The sequence below is a fragment of the Lytechinus variegatus genome, chromosome 7 (assembly GCF_018143015.1).
Source record: "Lytechinus variegatus isolate NC3 chromosome 7, Lvar_3.0, whole genome shotgun sequence".
NCBI lineage: Eukaryota > Metazoa > Echinodermata > Echinoidea > Temnopleuroida > Toxopneustidae > Lytechinus > Lytechinus variegatus.
The window spans coordinates 23,491,798-23,508,929 of record NC_054746.1 but is presented as its reverse complement, the minus strand read 5'-3'; the positions used below and the strand labels follow the sequence as shown (position 1 = coordinate 23,508,929).

Genomic DNA, 17,132 nt, shown 5'->3' with positions numbered 1-17,132 from the left:
TGTTATCATTCTTTAGAGTTACATGTAGCTATTCTTTAAGTATGAAAATTGTTGTCAAAATTGCAGTAAGATCTGTCAGAATTATTCCTGTCATAAAATCACTATAATCTTCATCATTATCATTTTTATTGATTTTGCCAATGTCATCATTTTTAAACAACATATTACCAATAAATGATGTTATTTTTCATCACTTCTGTTTTCTTTGTTACTTAGTTATGTGATGATAATTCTTGAATTAAAATTGATGGCACTACTGCTGACTTGTAGTATTGACCATTCGTGTCATTAGATGAGAACAATTAAAACATTTGTAACTATTTATATAAACAAATGAAAGTACAAAATATAAAATGCCTTGAAAAAGCCTTGCAAATGCATGCCTTGAAATTTCAAGACTCAAATCCTCAAGGCCAAGGCTTTGAAAAGTATATGCCTATATATATATATATATATATATATATATGTATGAAATGAAATGAAAGGTAAAGTTCCCATGATGTGACCAAAAAAGAGAGAATTCAAAATCAGCTTCTGAAAGAAAGAAAAATGACCCCCTCCCAAGTGGTTAAAATCCGTCCAAATTGGGTAATTTGCTCAATTTGATAATAATTGCCCACTAAAGTGCCCATGATGTGGCCAAAAAAGAGAGAATTCAAAATCTGCTTTTGAAAGAAAGAACTTATGACCCGCCCCGGCCCCCTCAAAACATAAATAAAAAAAAAATACACAACATACATATGAAAATAGGTGGTAGTTCCACCGCCTCATAAAAAGCTGTGGGGCTGAAAAGGAAACCAAAACCCAAATAGATAGAGAATCAGCCTGGAAATAATGAGCAAAATGAGCGGATCAATTAAAAAAAAAAGTAGTCCCACCAAAAAATGATCTTACATATGCAAGGCAGGGAGCGTTGGTTGTCGGATCTGACAACTATCTTGAAAGGGATAAAATCATTTGCTATCATGAACGGGATCATGAATATCCAAGATGTAAAACACTCATAGCTGTAACAGTGCAGGTAAAGTAAATTGGAAAAAAAAATAAAATCAAAGATCAAAGAAGACCACAGCTCAGCCACACCCAATTAATGCGGTGCGCGCCGCGCCATCATGTTATCAAAAATAGACAGTCTATCTGTCAAAGCAAGATACGTGAATGTTGATAAAATATGCTGAAAGAGCGAGCTGTGAATGTTGAACATGCAGAAAGAGTGAGTTAAACTTCAATGGGAATCGTGGTATGTATGAGTTACTTTGTTAAACCGGTTCTTTCTATTGATCTTTCGCTTTGACAATGTTATTATTAGCCGAAATGATGGGGATCTAGATTATTAGTAACAGTTCTTATCTGCTTAATTTTAGCAGTATTATAAATTTAATATTTAGTCCCGCATATTGCAATGAATGTATTGTTAGTGTAGGCTAGGGGGTCTAGTAGATTAGCCTGGAGGCGTCTGGGGCTGGACAGTGAAAGTCATATACTCAGGGTGACCAGATTTTACAAAATGAAATATGGGACAATTAACAAATAAATATCAACAAAGAAGCCCACGCTCAGTGTTAGACTTGTGAAAAATATAAAGAATTGGAAGGGAGGGTGAACGAAAGAATGAAGAAGAGAAAGAAAAGAGATGAATTGAGAAGGAAAGAAAATTAAGGAAAAATATAAAATAACAGATAGAAGAGAAGAAGGAGTAACGAAAGCATAAAAGAAAAAAGGGCTTCCGTCATTCTTTGAAATGAATATAGAAACAGAAAGAGAAGGAAAGGAAGGGAAGATGAATAAATTTATGAAAGACAAAATAAAGGAGAGAATTAAAGGCAGGCGCGGATCCAGGAGGGGGCCGAGCCGGCCCCCCCCTATTTTTTGACAACCTGCAGAAAAAAAGTGTATTCTTTAACTTGATACGAAAAACAGACGGAAAAGTAAGAAAGAGGTGTATTATGCCCATGATGTGTCATTTACAGACTCGTAACGGCCGGCCCGATCCCGAAAGGAAACAAGAAAAAGGTGAGGGAAATTAAGAATTGGAAAATAGACTTATATAAAAATTTGCGCTCGCGCTTCACGCTCGCATTGCCTGTGTAATGAATCGCATTCAAGAGGATTAAATGACACTTAATATATCCAGTTCTGAAATCAATTCGCACACAGTATTTTAGCTCGCACATCAAGCGTCAATTATTTTGTTTGATTTACACGAATTGTTATATCAAAATTTTCAGCTCGCACTGCGCGCTCGCATTGTTTGATTTATGAGATACCTATCCTCTCTGGAAATTCTTTCCAAATTTTGTCAAAATGTTCCTTTATCATGTCTGTATATAAAAAATATTGAGCTCGTGCTTCGCGCTCGCATTTAATTGTTTGAGACACACGGCTCGTTCTTTATTTGAATAACGCGCTTAGACTGTCTAGTTCTTAGGTCGGAATGTAAAAAATTTTGAGCTTCACTTCGCACTCTCATTATTTAATTGGGGATACTTGTATCCTCTTCATTAATCACTAAAAACAGTCCTAATTGAGTCCCTTTTCACGTTACTCTAATAACATTTTGACTCGCACTTCGCACTTACCTTTGTTCATGATTATAAAAAATGCTCAGAATCTTCAGTTCTAAGGACATAAAATATCAAAGAATTTTAGCTCGCGCTTTGCGCTCGCATTATATATCAAGACCACATGAGATATCGTATCTTGTTTATAACAATAAAAACTAACATATACTTAAAACTTCAGTCTTCTGTTAGGACTACCCCCGGGGGGGGGCACTCAGTATATAATGCATAGTGGGTATGTGCCGTGGAGGGGACCCCCATTTTCACACTCAAATTTCCGTTCCAAGGCATAGCATTTTTGCCTTGTTGAGAAAAAGAACAAAGAAAGCCGCTCCAAGGCATAGCATTTTCTTCTTATCGAGAAAAAAGAAGAGAGAAATCCGCTCCAAAGCTTCGCATATTTTTCGTTACGCCGCTCCAATCGCATTGAATGAGCTGCAATTTTGGTGAAAAGCGGCCGCAGAGCTTCCCGGCGGAGGCCGCGCTAGCTGCATCATGCACGCATGACCGTTCCATAGGGATGCATACGCACTCACACGCTGGCGATCCGTTCCAAGGACCCCCGTTTTCACAAACATTTGTCGTTCCGCAGCCCGTTACGAGGACCCTCCTTTTTACAGTAAGCCCGCTCCAAGGCCCCTGTTTTTTGTCTCGCCCGCGGCACACCCCCACCACCTTTTTGGTCAAGTGCCCCCCCCCCCCCCGGGGGACTACCCCCTGAAAAACCAACAAAAAAACTAGATTTTAATTCGTCATACGGACGAATTAGGTGGTCTGTCTTTATTCTCGCCATCATGATTACTATGACTATGTTCATGTAGATTAATATGATCTTCATGATGACAACGGAATGCTCATTGTGGATGGAATACTTGTGAAAGACGGGAGATGATAAAGCACTGTGAAAAGGGTCTCTTTGATGTATGACAATACATGTGATATGAAAAAAGTAATTATAATCTGTTCTATCTTGCTAAATTTAACTTTTATACCATTAAATCATCATAAAGGATCATGTACGAGGTGGTAAAAAGAAAAAAAAATGGAAAAAAAAACTCATCTTGCCTACCCCAGGACTCGAACCTCCGCCCTCGAGAAAGCAAGTCAAATGCGTTATCCATTGAGCCACGATATTCCCCATAGAGATTACACGTAAGCAATTTTGAGAATTACAATTCCAATTTTGCAAGCGAAATACGGGCATGATCCCGGCATCTGATCAAAAAAATGGAGAGCACATTTGCGAAAGCTCAGAATCTCAGCTACAACATACTAAAATCTTAGGGAAAACTGACAAGAAAAAATGGAGATATGGTTCACGAAATAGAGGAATGTCGAATCTAGTTTTGACAAAAAGTCATTTCCCATAGAGATTACACGCAAAATGAGGAAAAATGACCTGCCTTTATTATTTGCAATTTTTTAGGATGATCCGTTTATCAAAATAAAAAATTAAGGCACAATTTATGAAGAGTAAGACCTAAGCTACATCATATCGAAAATTGGGCGAAAATTGACCAATATTCACGGAGTTAGAGCCTAATTTGCATAATTAATATGACGTCATAACAAGGAAAATGGAAATTTTGAATTTCGACGCCATTTTGATGACTTCATGATCAAATTGAGGGACAATGGTGACATAAAATCAAATGTACAACTCATACTCTATCGATATATGAAAAAAAAATTGGGGGTCAATGGACAATTTAAAGAGCTATAGTGAATTTTCAATAGGCATGTTTTTGCCCATATATGGCCTATAGTGAGAGCTCGCGCGCACACGTGCTGCAAACTTTAACGGGTGATAATTTCGTTATTAATGGTCGTAGAAGGTTGATCAAGGTATCAAATTACTCAGAATTATATTATCAATGCAATGATATAAAAAAGAACGGTGTTTCTGCGTTGCGTTAAGGCATTCGCGCGCGCATATGTGTGCGCGCGCAAATTTTTGAAATGCTTAAAATGGCCTGAAACGTACTTTTCAAGGTCACCAAGTCATGATGACTTTGATCAAAAAGTGATTTTGAGCATTTTTAAATTTTAACACACGTGCGCGTTGTGACCTTCAGGTGACCCTTGACCTGAAGTTAATGTGCTGTAAATATTGTTAATTTTTGATAATTGATAATGGAGATATGATTGATAACGTGATTTTACAAAATGGCGTCTACATGACGTCATCATGACTTGGTGACCTTGAAAAGCTTATTCTGGCGTTTCCATGACAGATCCGATAGATGACATGAAATTCGATGAAATTGACTTATTCAAATTTTAGATATCTTGGCGACAAATATGTGGTCATTAAAAATAAATAAAAAGTAATAATAAAGAAAATTCTGACGAAAATAAGAGGTGATCTGTCACAGACAGACCACCTAAAAATCAGATTATAGCGGCCAATCGAGAAAAATGTTGATGAAAATATTTTTCGGCCCCCCCCCAATTGGCAAAAGCTGGATCCGCCCCTGAAAGGGAAAAGGTAACAAAAATGAGGAGGAAAGAAAGAATGAAGGAAAGAAATATGTTTCCTTCATTCTTTTAAAGAAAGAAAGAAAACGGGAAGGAAGGAAGGGAAAGAAAGAAAAATGGAAAAGAATACAAGGAAAAAATAAAATAAAGAAAGGAAGAAAAAGAGGGAGGGAAGAATGAAGGGAGGAGAGAACGAAAAAAGAGAAAATAAGGGAAGGAGAGAAAGAACAAAAAGAAACAAGAGAGGAAGAAAGAAGTCAAGGTAATTAAGGAAAGAAAGAATGAAGGAAATGAAAAAGGGAAATTTGATAAAGAAGGAAAGTAAGAGAAAGAAAAATGAAAAGAGAGAGAAAAAATGGTCAGGAAAGAAAGATAGGATATAAAGATAGATGGAACGAAAATGGGCATGCAGGAAGGATAGGGTAGAAAAGAAAGGAAAAGGAAAAAAGTTCAAACTTCAAGTAAACAAAAAAATTAATCATCTAATAAAAATAATGTTATTTGGTGTTTTTCTTAATGTATTTTAAAAGTTTCAAAAAGAAAAATGTTTTAGAAATGAATAAAATTTCAAAGTGAAACATATTGTCAAACTTAAAAATTAGATGAAACATCGCGGCATCGTACACACCAAGACTCAAAACGAAAGCTGAAAAAATAGATCTATGAAAAGTCAATAACTTCTTGCACCGATTACATCTCCAAATCATTAATCTGAGAATAATTATAAGAATTTCCTGCCGACTTTGTGATTTTTTTGGTGGAAAAACTGTTTATCATGTGAGATTGTTTGCACCATTGTGAATTTGCTCCGATCATACATGCCTAGCTAGTAGCCTGCCACACACACATAGGCAGGATGCCAGTTCATTTGCAATGTATTGGGTTACACAAGCAAGAAAATCACTGCATTACTTGCAAAAGTTTACAGTTATCAATTTAATTGTTGTCTCTGCTTTGTCATCTGTTGGTTATTTATAATTAAATGAAAATTTGTCACTTTTGAATGTACTTTTTTCAATATTCTGAAATACGGGACAATTAGGCGTCCCGGGGAGGGTTTGTCGGGACGCCGGGACAAAGGAGCAAAATACGGGACAATCCCGGGAAATACGGGACGTCTGGTCACCCTGCATATACTATACGTATGGTCACTCCCCACTGACGCCTGGGATCCCTACCTATATTTCCCCACATACGGGTACGAAACCAGAAACTTTCGCCCCCGAGAATTCTACTTTCCCTCTAAAAGATCTAGCCCTAAAACATGTATATGGGGTCCAACTTCATTTCCAACATTTCTGCGATATTGATCTTATTTTTAAAGAAGAATTCATTAAAAAAAACGGGAAATTTGTTATGAGAAGATGGGAAGAGCTTACGGCCGTGTTTACGTTGCCATCTTGATTTCTTTGTCTTCCGCTTGGTGACAGCACGCAAATCGCGCGATTTGCGTGCTGTCGCCAAGCGGAAGACAAAGAAATAAAAGAAAGCTCGATGGTGGCAATAATAAAATTCACAGCCTTAATTCAGCTCATCGGTAGTTTTATTACTGTGTCTAATTTCATTGTATGCGCAATTCCTATCATTGCTTGATAAATTACAGACACCAATATGTATAATACATTCAAAAACGTACTTGGTTTTAGATTAATATTGCTGATGATAACACTATTTGGAAATCATTTGAAGCAATGACAAATTTTTTTTTAAATAAAAAAAAATCTATGTGACTTCAAAATTCAAAATTCAAAATTTATTTCCACAATTAAAAATATACGTATGTACAAATCATTGACATTAAAAGATATATTACACGTGGAGGGGTCAAAGAAAGCATAACTGCTTGTATAAATTGGCCCCTAAAGTATGGAATAAGTCATATTAATACATGTAAAGTAAACAAACAATATAATCATAACATAATTACAAATACCTCTAAGAGAAGGGAGGGGGGGGGTGAAAACAAATCATTACAATAAATGGAAAGCCGTGTTTAAAAGTGTTTTGTTTCGAAGACATGCACGTTTAAATTGGTTTAAAGATTTTGATAATTTAACAGAATTCGGTAATGAGTTCCAAAAGAGTGGTCCAAAATAAAAAACAGATCGTCTAGTTAAAGCTATGCGTGGCAAGGGAGGGTGATAACTGTTACAATTTCTAGTTTGATATGAGTGATATAAATTATTCATTTTAAAATAATCTTGAAGAGACTTAGGTAACATATGGTTGTGGCATTGGTACATGAATAAACAGGTCTGTAATGATATGATATTCTGAATCGGTAAGATATTGTTTCGTTTGAAAAGAGGTGCACTTTCAGAGAGGTAATTGGAATGAGTTATTAGACGGATTGCTCGTTTTTGTAAAGTAAAAATTCTATGTATATTTCTTTTAGTTGTAAATCCCCATGCAATCACTCCATAGTTAATGGTAGATGTGATAAAAGCATGATATAACATTTTTAGAACTGAACTTGGCAAAAAATTAAGTTTAGCTATTACCCCAATCTTTTTAGCAATCTTATTACAGACCTGTTTAATATGAAAGTTCCAAGATAAATTGTCATCCAAATAAATACCTAAAAATTTTACATTGTGAAGTTGAGTAATTTCAAAGCTATTATAGTATAATTTTAAGTTGTCTATCTTATGGCTGCATGTACTAAACAACATATAATTGGTTTTTGAAGTATTCACAATTAGATTATTGACGGACATCCACTCATTGATCTTTTTAAGCTGTAAATTCATATCTCTGAACAGAATATCAATATTACTACCAGACATAGAGACACACGTGTCATCAGCAAATAGCACAAAATTTAGCATATTTGAACATTGGGGTAAATCGTTTATAAATAACAGAAAAAGGAGTGGGCCGAGGACTGAACCCTGGGGCACTCCATATCTCACTGTCCTGGAGCTTGACTCACATTTGTTAAATATAGTAATTTGTTCTCGATCGGTTAAATAATCTGTGATCCATTTGAGTGGCAAGCCCCTTATTCCATGGTAATCTAGTTTTTTTAACAGAATAGAGTGGTCAATAACATCAAAGGCTTTAGAGAGATCAATAAATATTGCTAGAGTATGTTCTTTGTTATTAATAGAGTTGTGTATCTTATGTGTAAGCTCCAAGACAGCTGAAGACGTGGAGTGCCCCTTCCTGAATCCATACTGGTTGTTAAATATTATATCATTTTCATCAATAAAACTAATAATCCTGTTATACACACATCTCTCAAGTATTTTAGCAAATATATTTAGTACAGATATTGGACGATAATTGTTCATATTTTCTCGACTTCCACTTTTGTGTATAGGAGTGACCTTAGCAATCTTCAAATATTTGGGAACAGTACCTGTTGATATGCTTAAATTAAAAATATTACATAATGGAATGCATATCAATGAGATTGTTTTTTTCAATACTCTAACAACTATTGAATCCATACCAGGACTAGAGTCGTTTGGCATATCTTTCACAATTTCATAAATTTCTTTGCATGTTATTGGTTTAAAAAACATGGATTTCAGGTTACGTTGTGGAATGTAATCCTGAAATGAAGGTACAGATGACGAGTTAATAGCAGTATGTTGATTTATCAATTTTTCACCAATAGTTACAAAATGATTATTAAATGCATTCGCAATAAGTGAATTGTCAGACAATGTTTGACCATCAGGAGTAATAATTGAGTCAATAGGTTTAGAATTAAGTTTCTTACCCATTATATTATTTATTAATTTCCATGTAGAATGGATGTTATCTTTGACCTGTTTAAATTCTTGTGTGTAATAATTAGATTTGACTTTACGCAACTGATAAGTCACATAATTTCTATATTTTTTATATTTAATTTCATTTAACTTAGTTGGATTTCTGATATATTTCTTGTATAGATTATTCTTTTTAATACATAATTTTCTAAGTTCCTTAGTCATCCATGGTTTTTTATTCCTTTTCTTTATGGAATAGCTTCTTATGGGGAAGCAGTCATTGTAATGACGTAAAAATGTACCTAAAAAATGATTGTACTTTGTTTCAACATTGTTACTTGAACTAACATCAAATTGAGAGTTAGACAACTTGATAAAGAAGTTCTGTAACGATGAGTCATCAAAGCTTCTCTTAGTGTAATGAGTATCAGCAGGTTTGTCATTATAAGAGGAGATTGAAGGTAACAAAAGAAATACTGGAAGATGATCACTTACATCTGCCACTAAAATTCCAGAATTAATGAAATCAGTGGAATTTGTGAAAATATTATCAAGTAGGGTGGCTGAAGAATTAGTGATTCTGGTGGGTTTGAAAATGGTTGCACGTAAAGAAAAAGTGAGCATCAGATTCATAAAATCTTCAATACTGTTGGAGTTGTTATTAATCAAATTCAAATTAAAATCTCCCATTATAAAACAAGAATTAGAGCTAACGTTCGATTTATTCAAAATATTAGATAATTCAACTTGAAATTCCTCTATTGATTGTCCTGGAGGGCGGTATGTTACACCAATGATCTTGTGTTTATGTTTGCATAGTATTTCTACAAATAAAGTTTCTATGGTTTTTTTAACACATGTCAGATCATTTCGCAATCTAAAACGTAGAGACTTATGAATATATAATGCAGTTCCGCCACCTCGTCCATAATCACGTGGATTGTTTATGAATTCATAATCAGGAATGTTGTAAAGATTAGTTGCTGAAGAACTGGTAAGCCATGTTTCAGTGAGGCCAATGATTTTGAATTTATGATTTATATTATCAAGAAACATGTCAAAATGATCAAAATTTTTTTGAATGCTTCTACAGTTGAGATGAACGATTGAGAAGCTACTCGATAAAGAATCTGCATCATATTGTTTATTAAAATCATATACAGAATAGTAAGTGTATTCGGAAGTTTCAGAACTATTCTCAATGAGCGACTGAAATAATTGACTGCTTTCCACATTGTGAACTGAGGAACTGTCATTATTATCTAGGAAGAGATTGCTCATGACATGATCGGAAATTGTGTTGAAAGGAAACACATTGCCGATGCAGTTGATACAGTCAAAACAAAAATTATCATGTTGGTAACACTCATCCAGCATTAAAAGATGTTGGATACTGGCTTAGTATAAATACATGGCTTTCATTGGACAGTATGTATGTGCAATTTGTAGAGAAAAGATAATAGTTGTTGTAAACAACAATATGTATGTAGTAAAATTCAAAAGTTGACATGGTACGCAAAACTACGCAGAGAAAAAGCAAAACAAACAAGACCTACTAACAATGCTTGATAACGATAAAAATAAGGAATTATAAAAATTAAAAAACAGGTTAAAAAGTTGGTGTGTATGATGTGTAATGTTAGGAGTAGTTTAGGTGTTTTTATATTTAATGTTTGTTTTATTTATACATAGTTCTAAATACTAAAAAAAAATATGAACAATAATGACAATGACACTGTCAACTGGCAGTGCAATATAAAAAGTTCACTGTCATATATATGTATGTTGTGTAATGAATATTTTGTTAATCAGTTTTAGTTATGTATCAATATGTAGTTCATACTTTTATGTATATCAATTTTAATATTAATGTACTAATGTACATTTTATAAAGTTGTAAATTCAAGAAAAGTATGCATAATTGTAAAGTTTCGATTAGGAGGCTTACAAATTAATAGCTTATTTTCTTGTTGTTGTATGTAAAATATTCAAGATGTGTTTTATGTAAGTAGACCGAAGCTTCGTGTAGGAACACCTAGTGACAGTGTCAATGCCAGTATAGAACAAAATTGGATTTGCTGCCACATTCTTGTAAGTACTCTATCATTTATGTAAATATTTGTTCAATATTAATGTGTACATATAAAGAAGTTAAAAAAGAAAAAAAAATAGCTTAAGAAGTTTCTAAGACTTAAAAATGCACAGTTACTTCATTATGCTTTTTCTTTTTCTTTTCTTTTCATTGTTACATTTCTTAGTCCTGTGTTTTTGGGTTAAATTTTATGTAGAAATGTTTAGATGTATGTGTATGTATGTGCCTAAGCAAGGAATAATTGAGCGACAATCTTATAACAATAAAGAACAAGAATTGTTGCTTTTAGCCAGTACTACCTCCAAACATGTATACAGGTTGATATGACATATTTTCACAAGAGTTGATTATGTGTTGGAGTTTATATGAAAATAAGAATCATAACTACATATAACTGCATATTTGTATGCACATTTGTTAACAGCGTATTCATTGTGGCAGTCTGCCAATAATACAGAAAAGATATGTATAATTGCTTTACTTGAGTAGTTAGATACATGTAAGTATAAGAGTTGAAATGTGTACAATAAAGAAATGTACTTCTCAACTCAGTGTGCAAAAATTGTTCCTAGTAGAATGTCTTCAAACTTTCAGAATAAAAGCACTTATATATGCATAGAAGAAAAATTAAACATTGAGGCAGTATCTGCTTGTACCGACAAAGATGTAGTCGCTAAAAACTATATAATCAGCTGTTCAGTTCTTTCTAGGTATGAAAATATGTAATTCCAAGCACTTTGGCACTTTGTCAGTGCATGTAAGTTTTTAGGATCACTTGGGCAGTCAGGAAGGTTGTGATAGTGACACTGGCCATGAAAAATAGTTCATTATCATGTATTCGTGAACGGTCGGTTAAGTTTTTTTAGGTCTTCATCGTTTGCAATTAGTTTTTGTAATGACTTGCCACCTGATGACATTAAGGAAACAATGATTCGACCTTCAGATGACCATGCTGAATTCACTGCGGGAATTTTCCGAGCTTTATTCAAAAGTATCTGTTTTTTCATCGTGAGGTCTTCTACGATTGAAATCCCAGAACCCTTTAGTTTTCTTCTGTTAAGGAGAATTTCACGCCTTTTTCGATGGGATGATAGCTTAACAATGATGCCGCGCGGGCGTCTATCAGGTCCAGATTCGTCTTCAGTGGAGCTTCCTGTAGCTGAATGGGAATGGTTGATACTTGGTTGGTTGATTCTTCCGACCCGGTGTGATCGCTCGATGTCTTTTTTGGCTTCGAATGAGATCCCCAGATTCCTAGAAACTATGTCTGCAACTAATGAATCAGTGTTCTCACCAGTTTTTTCAGGAATGCCGAATATTCTGATATTGCAACCCCGAGAATATTGTTCCAGCTTGTCGATGGCGAACTGAAGACCACGGAATTCTTCTTCTCGACATTTCATGGAATGCTTGAGATTGTTGATTTCCTGATCTTTTATTTCAAGTTTGTTCTGGAGATCAAATATGTCTCCCTGCATGATCTCTAGTCTACTTAACACTTCATCCATTTTTTTATCAATGGCATTGCTAATTGCATTGTTAAGAAGTTCGATAAATTCAGTGTTCTTCAAAAGATCCTTGATAACTTGGCACGTTACCGCCGCTGTTTGCCGTGTTGAGTTTGCCATGATAGGTGAATGAAATATTTCACTCGCATAGAACGTGTAGAAAGTTAACTTTAGTCTTTATACTAATGTACTGGTAGTCGAGTCGGACATACTACATTTAGATCTAACAAAGTTAGACATTTGACTAGTCGACTCTCAGCTCAGCTCAGGCCTCATGTGACAAAACACCAAAAAACATGACAAGTCTTGGATATAATAGGTAGGATGTAGCAGCGACAGACACGTTACAGCCGTTTAAACTCAAGTCTTAGCTCCGGTAACAAATGTTTAGTACTCCCGCACGCTTTGCAGCTAGTAGTGCAGTGGGCACGAGAAATAACAATAACAGTTCGATCACCGTAAAAGTACAGCACGGTTTACAGTTAGTGGGACCAGAGCAAAAGAATCCGAATCATCAGAAGGGAAAATACAGCGAAACTTGCCTGTAATTTTATGTAGCCCAAAACTACTCCATACATACTGGAATGTCCATATGATCAATGCATGTTAAAGCATCCTTTCAGAGAAAAATAAACGCATTCTGTCAGTGTCTCGTCAGAATTCCAGAGGCGATGTAATGTATCATAATATCCGTTGCGAATCAAAAATCAAAAAAATTCTATGTGACTTGAACGAAGCCAGCAGTGTGATAGTGAGCCTTTGTTCATTTGTTAACAAACAGTCCACCAAAGTCTATACAATGAAAAAACTGGACATATTGCAGACTCTGCGTAATGCTTTGCATTGATTTGCGTGTAAAATAGTTTAAGTGCCTATTATTTCCCTGTAGTGTCTTTGATATGAATATAAATCATGCGCCTCTTAAAAGGCAAACAAAATCAGAATCCGTGAGTGACCTCTAACACCAGTCAACGAGAAGAAAAAAACTGCATTGAAATTTCTCCAATTGACGAATGTTTTGGAAAAGTGGCTTCATATCGTTCGTTAAGTCTCGTACCAAAATTTGATTTGAATTTCTAAACTTTGCGCAATGTCGTGCAATCCCATGGAAGTGTTGCATGTGTTGTGCCTGTGATTTTCCAGTGCACGGCGGCATGTAACAATCATATGGGTGAGTTGTTCCTGCGTCAAGTTTCTAGGTCTATCTTGTTGTCTTCCTGGCTTGGATAAATTCCAAAACTGACATAGTTCATACAGTTTCTGCAAATTACATTACAAAAAAGTGACTTAAAAGTGTTACTGAAAACTCTCTTAAAAAAAGGTAGGTTTTGATAACCACTTTCAGTTACAAGAAGCTGCTTTCTTTACTAACAGGAGCGGATCCAGGATTTTCCAAAAGGGGGGCAAATTTTTCGGCGAAAAATTTTGACAAGCCCCTACCCCCCAAAAAAGTTTTCAACCACAAATTAAGGATATTTCATACCTGAAAAAATTTGACAAGCAAAAAAAAAGGTCTTCAATATCAAAAGAGGTGGTACACCTCTGTTTTCATGGCATTTTTACATTACAAATTTTCATTTTGCTTCTCAAAAGGATGCAGAATTTTACTTTTCTTTCATGGAGACCTTTGTTCCATATTTTGATAAAAGCCCTTTGGGAAAAACATCCAAGGAGAAAACAACAAATTCCCTAATAACTTGCACAAAAATTAGTGAGAGAGTTAATTCATTTTTTCAAGTCATTACTTTCTATTCCTTTGTCTTGTTTTTTTTATTTCACAGAAAAACTACATTTTTCCCCCTTATTTTTTCTTCTTTCAAACAACCAAGGTGTGATTCCCCTCAATATAATTGTTCGATCTCAACTTTCTGTTGTAATTTTTAATTTTAATTTTAGATTTCGTTCAAGATGACAAGTTCTCATTATTGATCTGCAAAGCAAAGTGCTTATTGCTCATGGAAAGTCCATGTCATTTGGATTATAATGATGCCAAGACTTCAAAGGCTGAAGCTGATATTAATACTTGATAGAACAATGTGATAATAAAGGAAAAAGAGCTCACCATGATTCTGATGACAAGTAAAGAACTGATCGTCCAGCTTCAGATATTTCTTGCCTTTATTCTGATAATGGATGTCATCAAGCTATCATGTGGAGTACCTCAGTCTCCAGGTAAGCTTGCCAAAATAAGACTAAGTTAGTTTTGCTGTGTTTGTGGGGATAGAAAATTGCGTGTGTAAATTGAGATTTAGCAGGGATGTAGACAAGGCTGGTATTTCTTGAGTAAAGAAGCCAATGGAGAAAACCTCCCATAGAATTTGTACACTTAATTCGGCCTGAGGCCAAGGCCTCGACTACATCCCTGAAATGTAGTTTTTGAAGGGCAAATTCACCCCCATCAACAAGTTGATTTTCTTATCCTTCAAACTAAGTCATATGAATATTCATAATATACAAGAGAAAATGTGTATATGGATTCCATAACTTGCATGCCAACATGCACATAGCTGTTTTGTAAGACCAAACAAATTTCCAAAATGTCTAACTTCACATCAGATTCTGATGAAGTTTTAAGTGTTATACCTGTGATAGTCTTTGGATGTTCTTAAAAAGGTGAACTTGACCCTGAAATTTTTTATTGTGTGACTTTTTTTCTTTCTAGACAGATTTTCACTTTGAAAATCTTAATCAGACTTCATTTCAGAATAAAAAAAGTGGAGTACTGCATTTAGAGCACCATTTCAGGGTTGATCAAAGAACAATGCTTATTCACTGTATGTACTTTGTCTTTACAGTGATATAAAAAATGATCTTGAAGAAAAGAGATATACGAGTTACAATTATTAAAATTTTTGAAGTTGAACAAAGAAATTAAGTATGCACATTTCAAAGGTTAAAATTCCTTTCCTTTCACCTTTTTGATTTTGCCACAGTTTGGAAGAAGATCTCCAGTCAAATCTTGCTGACAGGTAGTCATCAGCAAATTTTGCTTCCTCACTCAGATGCAGCTGTTTGGCTAGATTCCACTACAGGATGGTTATGGCTATTTGGAGGACAAACTGCGCAGAGTAACAAGACTTCTACTCTTGATCAGCTCTGGAAATTAGATCTTCAGACAATGAACTGGATCCTGATCCACAAGGATAGAAAGAAATGGCCTTCAAGGAGACATCAGGCAGTTTTGTGTTCGAGAGGAAGAGCCCTTGTTCTTGCTGGGGGAATACTGACATCTGGCTCCTGGAGCCCAGATGTGTGGAAGTATGACACAGACACAGGGATATGGGAGATTGAAGTTGGGTATGAACATTTGCTAAGTAATGTAACAAGATTCTGGTGCTCCGGTCAGGACCTGTACGGCCTCGTGCAGGATGAGTCTTATACCACATTGTTACAGTATCACTGGGACCATAAGAGTTGGACAAAGATTCCGACCAGATTTGGCACAAAGAAAGCTATGTCAGAACTTGAACCAGACCTAAGGAACATTTCTATCTATCCACTGTGGCCTTCAGAAAGAGGGTTTATAATTCTTTATGCACCTGCTGATGGTAGTAAGTTAAAATTCAACTCTGACAGATTCGGGCTGATAGGCTCACAATGTATTCTTTGGTTACTAGATAAGGACATTCAATGGACACCACTGCTCTCTGACTGCAACACTGATGGTAATTGCCTGGCATCATTATCACCTAATGAAAAGACACAGATTCTACCTATTGATGTGCCACCATGCCGTACACATGCTGGTACATGGATTGACAGTGATCATAATATATGGATGCATGGTGGTAGGTCCAGTAGAGAACCACTGCGAGACACATGGATGTATGACTTAAAATCCAATTCATGGACACAGCTTGAGAGTCCTTGCCTGACAGCAGAATGTCAGGACCCTGATGTTCACATAGATCCTATTACTTGGACTTATAATGACACACTCTTTCTCTTTGATAGTCAACATGGCCAGACATCCTCAAACACAACATCTCTTGCAGGTATCTGGACATTGAACATATCAAGCTTTCTGCAACATTCCATGCTAGCTGTGCCTCCTATTGGTGTATTTCTTATCTCTTTGAGTGTTACCTTCATCGTCTCGTTGGGAACTTGCGTGATCATAATCCTTGTGAAGTGTTCGTCACCAACGGCCCCAAGGATCAGGCCACCTGTAAGGACTTATGGCAAAGTGCAGTATTCACCTGTCAGCTCTACTGATGGGCCGTAAAAAAGAATTATCCTAGAGATATGGTCCTTTGTTGATGTTCATGAATATGAAATAATACCTGTGATTATAGATATCTCATTCCAACAACTGTTCAATTGAAATTCTCAAATTTTTGTTAATAAAAAAGTCGAGTTTCTTCATCCAACAGAATAGTTTGGCAGCAGGTATCTCTGTCTTTCAACAGAAATCAGAATTGAAAATTCATCTATGTGACTTTGATTTTGTAACAAATATTCATTGCTCACAGAAGGAGAAAATTAATCATTGAGCATTAACCTGTCTGTAAAGGATTTGTGTCCACCCCCCCCCCAAAAAAAAAGTGTGAAAGTGCAATCATGCAGTCTATAAAAAAAAATCAAAATTGAAGTTTGACCAGGTATAATGCCTTGATACATTCCATGTCATGATGTCCCATAAAAATGCAAAAATGTTCAGTTGTTTCCTGATCCATTCTTTGGATCTTTCTCTTAAAGCTTCATTATTGTCAGAATATAAATCTGCTCCCTCACTTTAAACATTAGCATTTTCATGAAAAGTACATTTTGGAGA

The 17,132-nt window shown here is 35.3% G+C and overlaps 1 protein-coding gene across 1 annotated transcript; it reads right to left on the bottom strand.

Moving 5' to 3' along the window:
• Positions 1 to 11,680: 11,680 nt before the first annotated feature.
• LOC121418080 (protein unc-13 homolog C-like) lies at positions 11,681 to 12,478 on the bottom strand. The gene has a single exon (XM_041611785.1). It carries the CDS (start codon positions 12,476 to 12,478, stop codon positions 11,681 to 11,683), a length of 798 nt encoding a protein of 265 aa, XP_041467719.1.
• Positions 12,479 to 17,132: the final 4,654 nt, after the last annotated feature.

Excerpts from the sequence above, each read along its gene's own strand:
- LOC121418080 (XM_041611785.1), bottom strand. The coding sequence starts at position 12,478 with ATGGCAAACTCAACACGGCAAACAGCGGCGGTAACGTGCCAAGTTATC.